This window comes from Umbelopsis ramanniana (genome assembly GCF_025399195.1).
Source record: "Umbelopsis ramanniana AG unplaced genomic scaffold K450scaffold_55, whole genome shotgun sequence".
NCBI lineage: Eukaryota > Fungi > Mucoromycota > Umbelopsidomycetes > Umbelopsidales > Umbelopsidaceae > Umbelopsis > Umbelopsis ramanniana.
This window is the reverse complement of record NW_026252141.1, coordinates 106,219-122,193: the sequence shown is the minus strand read 5'-3', so window position 1 is coordinate 122,193 and position 15,975 is coordinate 106,219. Positions and strand designations below refer to the sequence as shown.

The window sequence follows — 15,975 nt, the reverse complement described above, 5'->3', positions numbered from 1 at the left end:
AAGGTTGGCCGACCACGGTTTTTGAAAAAATTTCCCAAAGATCAAAAATGAACCACAGGCATGATCTTATCACCTAAATCTCATCACAATATGACTGAAGAAATGTCTGGTTTTTATAAAAACTTGTACTATAATGCAAGAAAATTACAATGAAGACCTAGGGTCAACGGAATCTTGGGTTTGGTGGTAATATTAAACAAGCGTATTAAGCAAAGGGCTCCCGGCGCCTTCTCCTTAAGCAGCAGCAGTGACGATCTCGTTACAGCAAGCATCTTCCTCCTTCTTTTCGAAAGCGTGTACACTCTTGTTAATGCTCTTGTTGGTGGGAGGAACATCAATGGCGGGGTTGCAGGTGAAGAAGTTGTATGGCTTCATGGTGAATCCACAGATCTCGACAGGCATGATAGGGAAATCCTCTACTCGGACCAAATGAGTCACACCGAAAGTGAACCACATAACAACATCCGTGTCAACAATTGGCTTTCTCTCCTTGGTCCACTGTGGCAAACTGTCTTCACCGTTGGACTGGTTGCAGTAAAAACCACCAGCAAAGAGTTGATCTTCCTGGTAAGGAGTGACCCACAAGGTCTTGGAGGCAAATCCAGCTCTAGTCTCAACCACAGATCCAGGCTTGGCCATGAGGGGAGTGTTGCTGTGAGAAACAATCTTGAAACCAACGGGATCCTTGGAGTAAGGGTTCTTCTTGTTCTCGTTGATGATCTTCCAGAAACGAGCAGTGGCAACATTGGCCATAGCTTGGCCTTCAATGGTATCCTTCAAGATGGTGGTCTTGGGGTAGAAACCATTGCCGTATAAGTTTAATGGGTGACCAACAGGCTCGTCAACGGGCTGGGTATCCACTTGGGCAATGGTGTTGTTGGGTCCGTCAATCATGGGGTCAATACGCATGGTGAAGAAATGTTGATGGTGCTGAGCGTTGATTTGGGGAGCAACCATGATACCAAAAGGACCGGGAGTCTCGTCCTCAGCGAGAACGTGTGTGTTGACTTCACCGGTAGCCTTGATTTCGTAGTTGATGGTACCGTCTTGGTACAAGTGCCAGTAGCATGCATAATCGTAATTGGCAACTAAAATGAAAGAAAATTCAATTAGTGTCTAGTCAATTTTTCCCCTTTCAAATTTTGGAGCCACATTCACTTACCGGTCACAATATGGGAAATGACAAGACGACGGCCACGGACAGTGTGGGCACGACCAGTGCGGTACTCAGTGTGCTTGTACAAGAGACCGTGGTCTTCTTCGTGAAGGCATACAGCGTTGGGGACAACAAAAGGTCTACCGCTGTGGTCGTTGAAGGTAGCATCAAAGTAATGGATAGTACCGAGACAATCACAACCAAGAGCCAAAGAGTTGGTGCACAAACCAAGACCGTATTCACCCACATCGAAAGCGTGCTTGCGGAAATGAGGAGCGTGGGGATCAGCGTAAGGAACGACCATCTCAGAAAGAGACATACGGTAGAACAAGGGTCGCTTCTCATCACCATCCTGGTAGCTGACGTTGTGGAGAACAAGACCTTCACGGTAGTTGAAGGAGATGCGAAGGTTCCACTTTTGCCAGTCAATTTCATTTCCGTCGACCTTGAAAGAAACACCTTCGGGTTGTTGCACAATGATAGGCTTGACGTCCTTACGGTATTTATCGCTGACGAACTCGGGATAGAAATTGTGTGGCTCCATAGGAATGGTCGGGCGCTTAAATTTGGAGTCACGGGGAGCAATACGTTCAATCTCAATGATTTCGTTTTTCACAACGTCTGAAAAGTGGAAAGAGACATCAGTATGAAAGATCATCCTTGGCTACAATTCACTGTCCAATACTCACCAACAATGGGAATGAAATCGAGGGGATGGGCATACTGGTTATCCTCTTCAGAGAGACGGTAATACATGAATGCTTGCATAATACGACGTTCTCCTCCAATGGACAAATGCTTGCCAATAGCCCAGGGATCGCAATACACCATGGACATATCAGTGATGCCCAATTCAGCACACTCGGCAGCAACCAAAGGATGCTTGACGATCATGGCTTCTACTTCGTTCATCTCATCCATGGTAAGCGTAGGCTGAACATCCTTCAGCTTCAACCAGGTCTTCACCTTGTTATCGGTCAGAGAGACAATGGCCTCAACAACGTTACCGGACGGACGCTCGATGATGATGACAAAGGCCTCTCTCTCAACGGCGGCGGGCTTTGGGCTGGACTTGTCCCAACCGAAGTAGGCCATCATGATCTCCTTGGAGGGTTCACGAAGAGTGATGGTGTTGAAGATGAAGTCTTCTTCACCCTTGTCCTGGCGAACCAAGGCAGCAGTCTGAATGACTTCTTCTGTTGACAGCGGGTCCAATGGATGAGGAGCGGCGACTGTACTTGAGGATTTACAACAGGTCATATTTGAAGTGTGGTAATCGAGAAAAAAAGGTGGGAGGTTCTTGGAATATAGCAATGGGTTCAGACAAAAGGTGGGGGGCTTTATATGGATTTTTCAATGAACAAGGCCAGCCGCTCAGTTTTAGTCAAACATACAATTCCATAGGCTAATATTGATTGCTGAGAGATGAGGTGGGAAGATAGGCTGAGAGTTGAAATGTTTCCCTAAAAAGGTAAACATTTGGGTATATGCTACCCTCAGACCAGCAAGCAACATGCACCAAAAGCTACCAAGTCCCATCATCGAGCTCATATTCCATGAACCCACCATTCGTCATAGCACATACTACCTTTCAATGACCCTACAGAAGGTCAATACACTGGACGTTTCGATGTATTGGCAATGGATCTGCATGAACCCGATACCCTGAATAGATCGCTAGTATGGCCATAACGGTAAGTATATTAGAAGCATTAGAGAGGCCAGCGGGGGGCAGGTTAGTAAAGCAGGCGAATAAGCTGATATCTTACTCAATTTGAAGTGGAACTTCTAAAGTCCCGAAAACAGCGGTTTTGTCCCAGGACTGTCTCTGACAAATCCTGCAACCAGTCAAATTGCTTCAACGTTCCCATTTGACATTCCGACAACCGAAGCTTTTCTATCAGTTTGCTTTGGTTACAATCTACCGTCTACGGAAGAAAGCCGCATGGAAGCAACCTGGGACATTGCGCTTTCCCGTGGACATCCCAAAAATCTCCTCTCCCGGTAGACCTAAAAATCGCTTTCATTTACTTTCCTTCATGCCACTCGGCCTGTCACTTTATGCAACTCCACGACATATCACTCCGATGTTGTAACTCATGACCCAATTTGTCAAGAAAAGGGAAGGAACGGCCATGATTGGATAGAACTTTGTAATGTGAGTTGAAGCTCCGGGGTTGAACGGCTCGTTCCTATCTTTTGCAGCCACAGCTAATTAATTATGTTACCACGCATCTTAACAATTTGAACACTGTCAAACTTAAGATTTGGGGGTAATTTCTGCCCGAAAGCCATGGATCGCAGTAGGATAAAGAAGTCGACAAGCTGGCTATATTTTAAATGTCCATGTCGATCAATGCTGCCAATGTTATTATATTTCGTCGATCGTATGCAGTTTGTTTAAAAAAAAAAAATCTCTCGGTGTTGAATGCACTGTTATGTCGCTCTTTCTGATCCTGTTGCGTCTTTAAACCGAAAAAGTTATCCGCTTCCTACGGTGTCGTTCATAGAGAATCATTATGATGTGGAGTTGCAATTCGTGCAGTAGGATCCTTTTCATTGTTTTCTCTTTATACACCACCGGTGATCTTTGAGTCAAAGGAAGTGTTAATAAAGAAACATGTTCGTTTCTTTATTGCAAAAAATGCTCAAAAAAGTCCTTTTGACTGATTTACAATGCTAACACAATATGAACATCCTGCACTTCCAGCGTCGTCATGAAGACCGATTGAAAAATCATCAAGATGTACGATGACTGGCCATGGCAGCCCTTGTCGAGAACCACATGTTTATTTTCCTTCATAGTGCCAGTAGTAAGATTTTTGAAAAATATACCCCCATGTTTTACACAGAGAGCATTATGATATCTTTGCGTAGGTGGGGTCATCTACAAATTGTGAATAGAGATAATAGGATGATGGCACCAAGCTTAATCAATTTTAGTACATTAGATACATTTTAAAATAAATAACTTTATGAAAATATATGGGCAAGTCCACATAACAGAAAGTTTATAGTCGGTTCGGCTGGAGCATAATACCAGAGTTTTATTGTATATGTTAAATTTTTGGGCAAACCGCATATTTTTTAAAAGCTGCATATCTCAATGAGCTGTTTCAATGATGTGGGCATAGGAGCCTGCGTTACCATATCATCAACGGTACTCTTCGCCGGTACTCAAACAAATATTATGTGCTCATATCATGTTGAAAAAAAACTTACTGAAAGGCATCGATCGGACATAACCCACGCGACATTGTTTGTAAATCGATAAAGCCGACGATTAAGCCGACGATGGAACCGACGATTGAGCATATTACAAGCCAATTACTTGTGACCTATTGCGCCATCACTGATTGTAAGAAAAAGAGGAAAACCCCATCAATCAAATCTGGATGCGAACCAGCTCTGCTTACCTGAAAATATCTTATGTCGAGTACATTTAATGGTGCATAGTAGTCTCATTGAAGTGAGATCGACGAGACCCCCCATATGTGGCTAGTTTCTAACCAAGACAATCATCAGAACTGCTACCATGGTTCTTACACATTCTCGTTGCAGAAAAGCTGTTTTCAATTCTTTATCAATATTTTTTGTTGGCAGTGAAAGACTTTGCAACTTTGCCATGCGTGCATTTGAATTACAGTAAAAGTGAGACGACAGGATATAAGTAGGTATTCATAGTAAGATTGCATTGAATGAAATTTTGAATTCATTCAATGATAAAATTTAACAGCATAAAGAGAACCACTTTGCATTTTATTTGCTGCAGTTGAATGTGTACAGGGCATCCTTTGTGGAGAGGTACCGAGCACGATGAGTCACGTGCGTCAACCAGGATGACCTAAGTTGTAGGATCGGGCGGAGCTTGAACTCTCAGTCATGGATGTTCGTAACTATCTCCTCACTTCGCTACAGCAGGTGGGTAAACCGAGGGCTTGTGCCAAGCAATGCACATAGTTCACCTGTCACACCTGTTTTTTAACACAAATATACACCTATTATAGTACCGCGATCCACAAAGAACTTTTAGAGATGTCGATACCGCTTTGCAAATGTACGGGTCTTTAAAGCCCAAGATGGACACTTATAGTAAGTAGCTTTGCCATTTCGTTTTAACTACAGTTCAGAATGCAACTAATGTGGAGTGATCAAACTGTTATAGCCTATGACCACGGTGATACGCAACTACTGCTCTGTTTGTACGGAACCACACCCATCACCTACCGAGCTTCTCCATATAATATACCAGTCGCCATATGGATCCCTATCGAATACCCAATGAGTCCACCTATCTTCTACGTCAGACCTACCTCCAACATGCTTGTACGACCTGGCATAAACGTGGATGTTAGCGGCTTTTGCTACCATTCATATCTTTCAACTTGGAAAGAGGATGTTGTGGTAAGGATTTTAGATCGAGAATTCTTTTGCCACTCACATATTGATTCATTCCCCTTGGTGTCTAGAGCCATAATCTCGCTGAACTTATTGCTATCTTCCAACAAGTGTTTGGAAAAGAACCTCCAGTTTATACAAAACCTCCAAACACCTCCACCCCTTCACCTAATAGCACACCTCCCATCACCAATGCTCGAATGCCCACCACAAATAGCCCAGCAAGTAACAAGATATCTTCTCCAGCCTCATTATCTTATCCATCCCCCGTCAAGAATACCGTCGATGGCACTGCCTTCTACAATCTTAGCCAGGTCTTTTCGGTAAGTAACCATCCTAGCGCGACGATGGAAACCACAAGCCATTCATCCCGCTTTTTTTCGGTAGAACCTGGGAGTATCGCAAACAAATTATCAAAATGCAGCTTCTCCACCCACCCGACCTTCGCCTGGTCAACCGCCCGCGGGGCAAGCACCCAGTCCGGGGGACCTGACTCCACTGCAACAGCAAGTGTATCGAAAGCTAGTGGATAGAATGAAAGAATTCAAAATGACCGTCTCAGTCGATATGGATCGATTACTAGAGGCCAACAAGCAACTCAACATTGGAGAACATCAAATTGCTTACGAACATCAAGTGTTAGTAGATGTCAAGCAACGGTTACAAAACAACATTGAGGTTGTCAAACAGAAGAACCAGGAATTGGAAAAGGCGGTAGAAGACTTAAATACTATACCTGATATTGAAGTGGACGAATCTCTATGCGGAACTACGGTTGTTTATAATCAGTAAGTAACGCAGCGGAACAGGAACCTAAATTGTGCACTAACGTATCTATCTTGGGCTGCAGGCTCTTCGACCTGGTTGCGGAAGACAATGCTATCGTCGATACTATCTACTACCTTAGTCGAGCGTTGAACAGTGAGGTGATTGACTTGGCCACGTTTATGAAGGTAGGATTCTTATCGCTAGCTACAATATAATATCAATGCGCGCTAACCTTGGATTTTCTCTATAGCTCACGAGAGCACTAAGCAAGGAGCAATTTATGAAGCGTGCGTTGGTTCAAAAGATCCGAGAATCTGTCGGATTTACAGTGTAAAATATTATAGTGCTTTGATAGAATAAAAAATATGACGCTTTATCTTTTGTTCCATAGAAGACGAGCTATACGCTTTAAAGTAAATAGCGGTTATCGATAGTGCTTCTTACCTTTGTGCCTGGCAACCACTCTCTAATCAACCTTTTTTGAATCGCCGCCAATGGAATGACGTGAGTGACTGGCATTAAATACTTCACCCTGCCATAATCTAAACTTCATTATTCTTCCCTGTTGAAATAACCATGCCTGTCACTCCAAACAACCCTCCTTGTCCTGCCTACAGAGCCAGCGAGAAGGGAAGCTTTGCATGGGATACCACCGCTAGACGTTGGCCCGTCATTTTGACAAGTGTCATTGATGATATGTGCAAAGCCTATGCCAAAGAGACAGATGATACCAAGGTCAAGGAAGGCAAGGCTATCGTGGAAGGTGTTTCCACTCTCAAGTATGAAATCGAGCACGACCGTCAAATCAGGTAAGTAGGTGGGGAGGGGGGTCTTCGACAAGGGATGAAAGCCTTACGTTTTTGCTCTCTGTTTAGACCACTCAAGGAGGATGGCCAGCCGGACGTTGCGGTCTGGAACCAACAGATCGCTACGTACTTTCCCAACAGCACTTGGTTCGATGGTAGCTGGCTTTACAATGAGTGTTTGATGTACCGACGATTGAGAGAACTGTACAACCTTTCCACAACCTGGAAGGATTATGATCCCTTCTTGTCACAAAAGAACGCCACGTTCAAGGGTTCGTTTGGTGCCGTGTTCGAACTTGCTCAAAAGTTCTCCAAGCTTCTTGATGCTCAGACTGAGGAACAAAACCAGATCTTGTTCCATGAGCTCATGCAGGTTTGTCTCTGGGGTAATGCTCACGATCTCAGCTTGCTCACCAACATGAGCCAAGAGGACATTCGTAATCTTCAAGCCACTGGCAAGGAAAAGCTCGAAGAGCAAGAGAAGAACATTGTGGTCAATGATATTGATAAGGTCTGGAACCATGTCAAGGGTCTTAAGAATGCTCGTGTGGATTTTGTTCTGGATAATGCTGGTGAGTACAAAGGCTGCTGCTGTCCCATGAGGTGAAGGACCTAACCTGACGTAAACCTTTAGGCTTTGAGTTGTTCGTCGATCTTGTACTTGCTGACTGGTTGGTCCAGACAAAGAAGGCAGAGAAGATTGTCTTCCACTGCAAAACCATTCCCTGGTTCGTGTCCGATGTCATTGAGGACGACTTTTCCAATTTGTTGGAGAGTTGCTTCAACCCCGAGTTTTTCGCCTCTTGCTCGCCTAGTCAAGACGATGTTGCCGCTTTGCAAGCCCTTGCCTCTCGCTGGCAAGACTATATCAAGAATGGCCAATGGGTCATCACGTCTCATCCATTTTGGTGCAGTGGTCTTGCCTACCGACATCTTCGAGAGGAAGCCCCCGAGCTGTTTGCCGATTTGGCCAACAACTCCCAATTGGTGTTCTTCAAGGGTGACTTGAACTTTAGAAAGCTCACCTATGACTGCAAGTGGCCCGTGACTACGCCTTTCAACACCGCCTTGGGTGAAGACCTTAGCGAACATTTCACCTCCATCTGCAGCTTGCGTACCAACAAGGCCGATGTCATTTGTGGATTGAAAGAAGGTGTGCAGGAAAAGATCGAACAAACAGCCACTCCTTTGGAATGGCGCTGTGGAGGCAAATATGCCGTTGTAGAGTATTCTTCTGGTAAACCGGAGTAATGCAGAGCCCCATCCAATCTAGATTTACTAGCCAAGTTGCTATAGAGAAACATGCCATTTGTAATAAACCCGTATTCCCTTATGTAGACGCATATATAACCCACTACCTTATGACATGTTGGAGATCACCGGTACGTCGAAAGTGCTAACCCCCATCACCTGTTCACGTGCAGCTCATGGCCGTATGATGAGCATCACTTGCAGTAAGCCATGCTATAAGAATGAACACCCCACTCTTCTTTCTTCCTCATTTGAACGCCATCATGAATCATAATCCCGCTGTCCCAACGGTGTACAATCGAACGGACACAGTTTTGAATATGAATCTTCGTTTGCCAACGGAAGGCGAGACGAGGTCGAGCAGCTCAGGAACAAATGACAGCAGTATGGACAAGGTTTTGTGGACAGAAGTGCAAAAGCGCTTTGCGATGATTGAGGAACATGTGTATTTTCAACAATGGCAGCAAGCTGCTGATGGTCTGATGGAATTCGCAAGTACCAGACCACAGGCCTTACCACCCATCTCCATCCATCGACTGGCCAAAGTAGTCAACGATGTCTATTTCCAAGAAACAACGCTTCGAGACCGTCTCATAAAGTTGATATCTGAGAATTCGCAAGAAATCAATGTACCACCTGTTCCCAATCCATCCCAACCACCACCTAGTGTTCTGACGTCGGGAAGCATCACAGCGTCAGGCATCAGCTTCATGCAGCTGCTGGTAGGCATGGTTGACGAGTATAGTTTATACAACTATCCTTCGGCCAAGGATATGTATCTGCAAGCCAAAGACGGATGCTTCGAAGCGCAATTAATTCTAGGCGCGTGGATATCATCTGGTGACTATTTTCCCAAAAACGTCTACAGCGGGACGCACATGCTCTTTGCTGCCTACAGAGCCTTCTCCACCTACGATATGGACATCCTGCTGGATATTCTCGACCACCTTGATCGATTATTATGCTGCTGCGCGCAGGATATTATAAGCGATACTCGGACGAGGACCGAATGGACCACGTGGTTGCAGGAACAGTTACATTGGGAGTGGGCGGATGAGATCGAGAACAGCATCAATAAGCAAATCCGCGGCATATTGAGGAAACTAGGCTTTGGCCTCATGGATACCAACAAATCAAGGTCCTTTCATATTGCCAATGGGTCATCGTTCGATTTGTCGTCAACTGTGGTTTCAAAGTACTTTGTACCTGGATTAAATGGCACACTTGATCTACAGCCCGAACAGTCACTAGCTGGCCTAAGTGTACAGTTCTCGGAACGGATCGAGGCAACGTGTCTTGAATCACAAGAGGATATCATCAGCATTGCCTGTCTCAGCAAAGTCAATCCAGGGCGGGTGTTTCTATGCGTGTACGAATCGGTCAAGACTAAAAAAAATGGAGAAGTCATGGTCGGCTGGCAGCAGATATTTGATCAAACCGTGGACTTGACCGCCAAAAAGGTCCGCTTGAAGAACGTCTCGTGGTCTATTCAGCATCGATGCGTCGCTCTTTCCTACACTGCCTACCTCACTGATGTCGATCCCGTGCTTGGATCCAAAGAAGCCTTGGAACGCCAACCGTTTTCTGTCTTGCTAAGTAGCAATGGTCAGCATGTCATTACTTTGGACGGCTATGGTGTGTTCTTGCATAACCCCGACAGCTATTACGTTGTCAACGACAATGGCGTGAAATGCATGACAGGGCCCGAATGGAAGTTGGCTTGGAGTTTAAGGGCTCCTAGAAAAGGCTGTCAGCTGCCTTCTGACCTGGTATTGGACTTGCTTCGACGCACCAATGGAAAATACTTTATGTTCAGTAGCACCGGTAAGGTCGCCAAGGTGTTGCCAAAAAAATGTTACTTGGAAGCACTGGCTAAGTTAACTACGTTCTCTCAGCTGGTAATATAGAGATTGTTCGATGTCCAGATGGGTACGGAGTGGGTGATATTTTTTGCACGAAAAGCGACACGGGAGTCTTTGATTACGACGCAGAGTATCCATTTGAAACGGCCAGTTACATTGCTAGAAAAGCACTGAGGAAAGTGAGGGTACGTGTCGCATTTTCCTGCCGTTTATCACATTCTACACTTCATTCATGCTCCTCCTTCTTAGCACGGCCTGCCTCACTATGATAATGTGGCCATCCAAGCCAACCTGATAGGACACCTGTTTTGTGATGATCTGAACGAATTTCCCGCCCACGACAATAAGGTTGAAGAATCTGGCAACGGCAAAGAAAAGTTGGAAACACCGTCCATAAGAGTGGCCCAGGAATTAGCTTTTTCAAAGATCCATGGCGCTTGGACGCTGTTCCATATCTCCATGGACATCAAAATGGAAAGTATGCTGCTTACGCCGTCGGCGGTCAACTTCTGGCCTACATCACCCGACAAGTTTGTAGCTGCCCCAAGGTGCCAGTGGCTCATGTCCAATCTCTCGGTAAGAGGTGCTTTAGCGGTCTAGCCCATATTCCATGGATCGTTTCTCATACATCCCCCTCTCCCCCTCTTTAGCTTTCGGCGGCGGCTTCCTCAGGATCGCCAAAAGGCTATCGCCTAGTATCAAACGGTACTCAAGTATGCTTGGTGGACGACACGACGGTAAACCATATAGCCCATGTGATTGGCGAATGTGATGATGTGCGCTGTTGCTTCTTTCTGCCCGGCATGACCTCCACATGTATCACGGTCTTTGACCGCTTTCTTCTTGGAAGAGAAATCGACCAGGATGGATTAGTATCTTGCTTTTTTGCTTGGAAGCCGCCCATAGACAATGCATATTCCATTGCTGATGTCCACATGCTAATGGCGCCAGGGCTACCACCGCTACTGCACATTACATGCACAGTGCCGACCTCCTTCACTACCAGGAATTTTTTCCTGCGCCTGCCGCTGATGACGGAGCGAAATAAGCATTGGATAGGGTTGTTAGCGTCATTGGTCGTCCCTGAGCTCAGTCAATTTCCTGATCACCAACGGTGTGTATCGGATCTAGTTGCTCGCTGCTTCAACATCACTCGCATAACGTCCATGCAAGCTGCCGAGTACAATGGAAAAGAGTATTACGATGGTAAGTGTGAAGTAACATACTATATGGAGCGCTATCAGTCAGCAACTGGAGTTGAAAATGCTCACTAACATCTTGCCTAGACTACACAAAACATATATTAAGTGGATGGCCGGTAAATGAAATCCTCTCTGCACAACCCCAGCATGTAGACAGAATAGTAGATCAAGGTGAGCATGATGGCGGATGAGTGCCTGTGGTTATGGTTCGCAAAGCAGTGTACTAAATCGTCTCTTCGACCTTGTAGAGGAGTTTCTTGCTTTTTATAACGCTGGAAGTAAATCGAACAAGTCAGCAAGAGCCATTGAAATGGTAGAGTCTCAAGTTGCTAGAATAGGTCCCTACCATCGAGATGCCTACAGCGGTATTGGCCATTTTGAGCCGGCGCTGCACAGTGTTCGATCCATTGGAACCATTGTCAATCATCTGGTGACACCGTCGCAGGGGGAGTACCTTGTCCGCAACCAACCTGATCTCGTCCGCAACTTCATGGCCGCCATTTCCTTTGTTCCCATCCTGCACAAAACGGTAAGTCATGAAATCAGCGAAGGGTGAAATGATACCAGATACTTAACACTATAGGCCATCCAGTCTCCATATCAGAACATGAATCTGATCTATTTGAGAGCAGGAGGGAAGAGACCCACGTATCACCTAGCAGCGTGGCAAGAGTTTCAAAAGTGTGAAAGGGAACTAGGACCAACCACTATAATGAAAATAGCGCAATCTGGCTACTTTCGAATACCAGCTCTGCTTTTGAAACTTCAGAGCTGGCTCAAAGCAAGCGTTGAAGAGAGAGGTAAGGAAGGGATCCAGTTTGCACAACACGAGGGGTGGAATGTTCACGCTGACTTTAACTTGCCCTTTCAGTGTTCCAATGCGTTCTGCCGCTTCCTGGTATATCAACATATCCAGAGATAGAGGAGTCTTGGATACGGACACTGTTCATGCCTCACCGTAGCATCTTTGCTGAAATTGCCATGTAAGTTGACGCTACACTGTTTTTCTGGACCAAAGGTATTATGCTATCTTATTAAACTTCTGCTCATACATAGAAACGAGTATGATTGTATGTTCGAAGCTCCAGCCATTGAACCGCTGTTGGTTTAGTAAGTATTTTAGCCACTGTCCTTCAACATTATATTTACGTTCCTTCTACCTGTTTATACTCATCTTAACTGCATTTCTCCTCGGTGTTTGCAGTAAATGGAAAACCTTTGCAAGGTAAGAATAGCACCACCGGTTTATTAGCATGATCGACCCGACCAGCTCCACAAACGCACCTTTTAACATCGACGTGTCCAAAAAGGACAAGATATATTGCTATTACAGCTTCGTACATTTTGTACCTTATCATCTTTGCCATATCGTTGACGCGGGATCCAGCCCAGCAGAAATCATGGCTGGCCGTTGTTTGTTTCCTTGGTATCCTCTTCTTTCTCCAAGAAGTTCGACAAATGATCAGTGAGCATGAGCAGTACTTTTGGTCGCCATACAATTATATTGATATAGGTAAGTGATCACAAATGGACATTACGTAAAACACAAAAGACTCACCCTATCATCAGGCGCCTTTCTGATGCCGGTTGTGCACTCTATTTTGGTCCTGCATGATGTGGATGACTATTACTTGAGGTCCATTGGTGCATACTCTGTTTTGGTAAGTACTTTAATGTAATCAAACGCTTATACACATACTTCGTTTCCATCCCTGTGCATGCCTTCTATACTGATATTGGTGTTTTCACTCTTGCGCGTTTCTATTAGATATTATGGCTGAAAATTATATTGCAACTACGCGTATTCAAAAACTATGGTAAGAACAGTAGCTCCATACCTTCATTCAATATCCAACACCGCTGACCCTCGTTCCTACCGTGCGCCACTGCAGGTATTATGGTGGCTACAATCATTGAAATCGGTCGCCACATTACGCCTTTCTTCCTTATGCTACAGCTTATCTTGATTGCCTTCTCGCATGCCATGGTTGTGGTGCTTGGCCAGCCGTTCCAAGAGGATAGCTGGGGAGACCAGATGTACTTGATCAGCCACAACAACACGTCTAATTTCAACTCCATCTTCTCTTCGCTCAAATACACCTACTACCTACTAGCCAGTGATGGCGATGCCTACAACCAATGGGATGGGGTTCCGTCCACCGATGGACTGCGTATCCTCTTTCTGATATTTACCGCCATTATTGTCCTCAACGTCCTGATTGCTCTTATGAGCAATATTGTCTCGAAAGTTGATTCAGAAGGCCGCCAGCGATGGCTGAAGGTACTGTCTTGGTATTCTGTCCACAATGCATGCAGCCGTACCGTACTGATCTATGCGTATTTAGGACTGGGCCCATAGTATTGCTGAGGTTGAATTGTATTGGATGGTCAGTCGCCGGAACCATCAGTATTTCCCTGAATTCGTGCATTATGCTGCTGAGGTGTCGGAGGCAATTCAGTGGGAAGTGCGGGCAAGACAGGAGGCTGAACTTGCGCAGAACATCATGGTGCTCAAACGCATCCCCCTGCGAGACCTAGCGTACCCTGCGGCCAAGATGATCCAGGACGAATTGGAACAGCTCCAGAACAGCCTCAAGTACGCTAAACAGGAAGTCCAAAGGTTACGGCAAAGCTTGGTTGCAGCTCAAAATGAAAACAAGCGGCTGCTTCTGCTTGCCACTGTGTCCTCTTCTGGATCGAAAACGAAAAAGAATGCCTGGCGTGGAGGCCGACCCAAGTAGTGAGCTTGTATTAAATGAATGTATAAGCCAGCTTCGAGATTCTTTTCAAAATTTTAATTTATAGGAAGCATTCAAAATATAAGCATTTGTAAATAGTGTCATGCCCCGGCAGCAAAATATAAGAAGCAATCAATTTCATCGGTATGGTATAAGGAAATCAGATGCTCCGGTTTATTAAAGGACTGTGTTTGGCACGATACTGTTCCTTTAAAGCAATCCATCATGAGGTGAATGTAAAATGGTATCCGTCGAGTAAGTGGCACATTGGCTCAAAGATGTATGCATATACCAGGCCGCACACCCCTAGTTGCTGCCTTATGAATGAAATTTATCCCGTCGGACATCCACTACCACTCGTCCTCGCGCATCAGGGCCAGTGAATCTATCATAAGCCTGCAAATTGGAAAGTGTTACATGTCTCATCGAGTGACGGATGCTTATTCACCATGGCTATCTCTTACCTGTATGACCTCATCCATGCCCCAAATAGAGTCGACGGTGCCTTTGAAGGTGCCATCCTCTATGAGCTCGCGAATTTTCTGGAGGGTCTTTAGGTCGGGCGTGCCGCTGATGAACATATATTTTCGTGGAACGCCACCCAGGAAGGCTGGCCAAAAGTTATTTTTGATTTGGTTGGCTATGAGGGGGAGGAGATCACTGTACTGCCAGCCTCGATCAACAGGGTGCTTGGCGGACATGTCTAGGAAAAGTTTGCCTTCATTTAGGTATTCCGGTGAATGGTCGTATAGCTCTTGGGTACTGGCTGCGTCAATGATAGCGTCGAACTTGCGGGTGCCGTACTCTTGGGCGAGATAGGTGTGTACTGGCGCATGGGCACGGTAATCAATGGCTTCGTCAGCATACTGCAAGACGACATCTTTCTTTGATCCCGAGCAGGTTGCCACGACTTTGCCTTCCGGTCCCACCACCTTCTTCAACAGCTGAAGAAGCAGCATTCCAACCGCTCCACTTCCACCGTTGACAAGCACATAGTCTCCCGCATTCAACTTGGCTGCATCGACGAACTGAAGGGCTGTAGCGCCCATGCCAGCCATACCGGAAGCTTCCTCAAAAGACATATTAGCTGGTTTAGGAACGATCAGATTTTGCCTGATAACAATGTACTCTGTGAGAGTGCCGTTAGGGTTGCGCATGAAGCGGAGCAACTCTGTCTTGGGTTCCATGGGTATAGTCAATCCAAAGACGGCAACACCAGGCACTTTGAGCTCTTCTCGCACATTCTCGCCATACTCGACGATTTCTCCGGAAAACTCGGCTTCGGGGATTCTTTTTTGACTAGCCGAGACAGGCAGTAAAGCCATGATGGCTTTGTAGGACGAAAAGAGGGACGTGCAAGCGACTTTAATCAGAACTTGGTCAGGAGACGTGATGGTTGGCTTGGCTACGGATCCGAGAGTCAAAACGTCTTGAGGCCGGCCGCGCTTCGAGAAGGTCCAAGCACGCATTTGTTCAGTCATAGTGGAGCAGACTTTTGGAAAATCCTGGAGTGAAAAAATAATGAAAGACGACAAAATTATGCCCCGACCTTATATCTCTTGTCAAATGCAAACGCCGCTTTGGTTTTAAGCTCAAAGGGAAGCGTAAGTCTACGTCAGCAGGGCGCACAGTCCGTCGATCACTGAGATACTGGTAACAAGATAAATCAATAACTAACGAGTCAATGGACTGAAAAAATGATACTATAAGTTTTTGTAGAATATTGGTGTTTGGGTATCTAGCCATAAGACGTTTCAAGGCTTCTTTGTTGGTTCGTCATGGACCGGCGCATAT

General features: G+C 45.6%; 5 protein-coding genes across 5 annotated transcripts; 3 read left to right on the top strand and 2 right to left on the bottom strand.

Moving 5' to 3' along the window:
• Positions 1-104: 104 nt before the first annotated feature.
• On the bottom strand, positions 105-2,447 carry K450DRAFT_282969 (uncharacterized protein). The gene is made up of 3 exons (XM_051593463.1): positions 1,846-2,447; positions 1,163-1,777; positions 105-1,088 (listed from the first exon to the last, which is right to left on the bottom strand). The coding sequence occupies exons 1-3, from the start codon at positions 2,414-2,416 to the stop codon at positions 235-237; spliced, it is 2,040 nt and encodes a 679-aa protein (XP_051442037.1). The 5' UTR covers positions 2,417-2,447; the 3' UTR covers positions 105-234.
• Positions 2,448-5,034: 2,587 nt separating this feature from the next.
• On the top strand, positions 5,035-6,706 carry K450DRAFT_254048 (uncharacterized protein). The gene is made up of 7 exons (XM_051591140.1): positions 5,035-5,077; positions 5,164-5,248; positions 5,322-5,560; positions 5,626-5,877; positions 5,942-6,342; positions 6,405-6,507; positions 6,573-6,706. The coding sequence occupies exons 1-7, from the start codon at positions 5,039-5,041 to the stop codon at positions 6,654-6,656; spliced, it is 1,203 nt and encodes a 400-aa protein (XP_051442036.1). The 5' UTR covers positions 5,035-5,038; the 3' UTR covers positions 6,657-6,706.
• Positions 6,707-6,889: 183 nt separating this feature from the next.
• On the top strand, positions 6,890-8,779 carry K450DRAFT_254045 (uncharacterized protein). Its single transcript, XM_051591139.1, has 3 exons — positions 6,890-7,131; positions 7,198-7,700; positions 7,763-8,779. Exons 1-3 carry the CDS (start codon positions 6,899-6,901, stop codon positions 8,377-8,379), a joined length of 1,353 nt encoding a protein of 450 aa, XP_051442035.1. The 5' UTR covers positions 6,890-6,898; the 3' UTR covers positions 8,380-8,779.
• Positions 8,780-8,817: 38 nt separating this feature from the next.
• Positions 8,818-14,582, top strand: K450DRAFT_254041 (uncharacterized protein). Its single transcript, XM_051591138.1, has 15 exons — positions 8,818-10,203; positions 10,275-10,426; positions 10,491-10,817; positions 10,892-11,447; positions 11,528-11,614; positions 11,692-11,972; positions 12,036-12,243; positions 12,315-12,426; positions 12,500-12,553; positions 12,648-12,668; positions 12,754-12,956; positions 13,013-13,104; positions 13,212-13,260; positions 13,336-13,724; positions 13,789-14,582. The coding sequence occupies exons 1-15, from the start codon at positions 8,862-8,864 to the stop codon at positions 14,182-14,184; spliced, it is 4,269 nt and encodes a 1,422-aa protein (XP_051442034.1). The 5' UTR covers positions 8,818-8,861; the 3' UTR covers positions 14,185-14,582.
• A 28-nt stretch (positions 14,583-14,610) lies between these two features.
• Positions 14,611-15,687, bottom strand: K450DRAFT_254039 (uncharacterized protein). The gene has a single exon (XM_051591137.1). It carries the CDS (start codon positions 15,660-15,662, stop codon positions 14,622-14,624), a length of 1,041 nt encoding a protein of 346 aa, XP_051442033.1. The 5' UTR covers positions 15,663-15,687; the 3' UTR covers positions 14,611-14,621.
• Between the last annotated feature and the right edge of the window lie 288 nt (positions 15,688-15,975).

Coding starts and splice junctions, on each gene's coding strand:
- K450DRAFT_282969 (XM_051593463.1), bottom strand. CDS start 2,416: ATGACCTGTTGTAAATCCTCAAGTACAGTCGCCGCTCCTCATCCATTG. Junction 1,778..1,845: donor CGATTTCATTCCCATTGTTG/GTGAGTATTGGA, acceptor TCCACTTTTCAG/ACGTTGTGAAAAACGAAATC. Junction 1,089..1,162: donor CATTTCCCATATTGTGACCG/GTAAGTGAATGT, acceptor CTTTCATTTTAG/TTGCCAATTACGATTATGCA.
- K450DRAFT_254048 (XM_051591140.1), top strand. CDS start 5,039: ATGGATGTTCGTAACTATCTCCTCACTTCGCTACAGCAG. Junction 5,078..5,163: donor TCCTCACTTCGCTACAGCAG/GTGGGTAAACCG, acceptor CACCTATTATAG/TACCGCGATCCACAAAGAAC. Junction 5,249..5,321: donor GCCCAAGATGGACACTTATA/GTAAGTAGCTTT, acceptor AAACTGTTATAG/CCTATGACCACGGTGATACG.
- K450DRAFT_254045 (XM_051591139.1), top strand. CDS start 6,899: ATGCCTGTCACTCCAAACAACCCTCCTTGTCCTGCCTACAGAGCCAGC. Junction 7,132..7,197: donor GAGCACGACCGTCAAATCAG/GTAAGTAGGTGG, acceptor CTCTCTGTTTAG/ACCACTCAAGGAGGATGGCC. Junction 7,701..7,762: donor TTTTGTTCTGGATAATGCTG/GTGAGTACAAAG, acceptor GTAAACCTTTAG/GCTTTGAGTTGTTCGTCGAT.
- K450DRAFT_254041 (XM_051591138.1), top strand. CDS start 8,862: ATGGAATTCGCAAGTACCAGACCACAGGCCTTACCACCCATCTCCATC. Junction 12,427..12,499: donor ATCTTTGCTGAAATTGCCAT/GTAAGTTGACGC, acceptor GCTCATACATAG/AAACGAGTATGATTGTATGT. Junction 12,554..12,647: donor ATTGAACCGCTGTTGGTTTA/GTAAGTATTTTA, acceptor CGGTGTTTGCAG/TAAATGGAAAACCTTTGCAA.
- K450DRAFT_254039 (XM_051591137.1), bottom strand. CDS start 15,662: ATGACTGAACAAATGCGTGCTTGGACCTTCTCGAAGCGCGGCCGGCCT.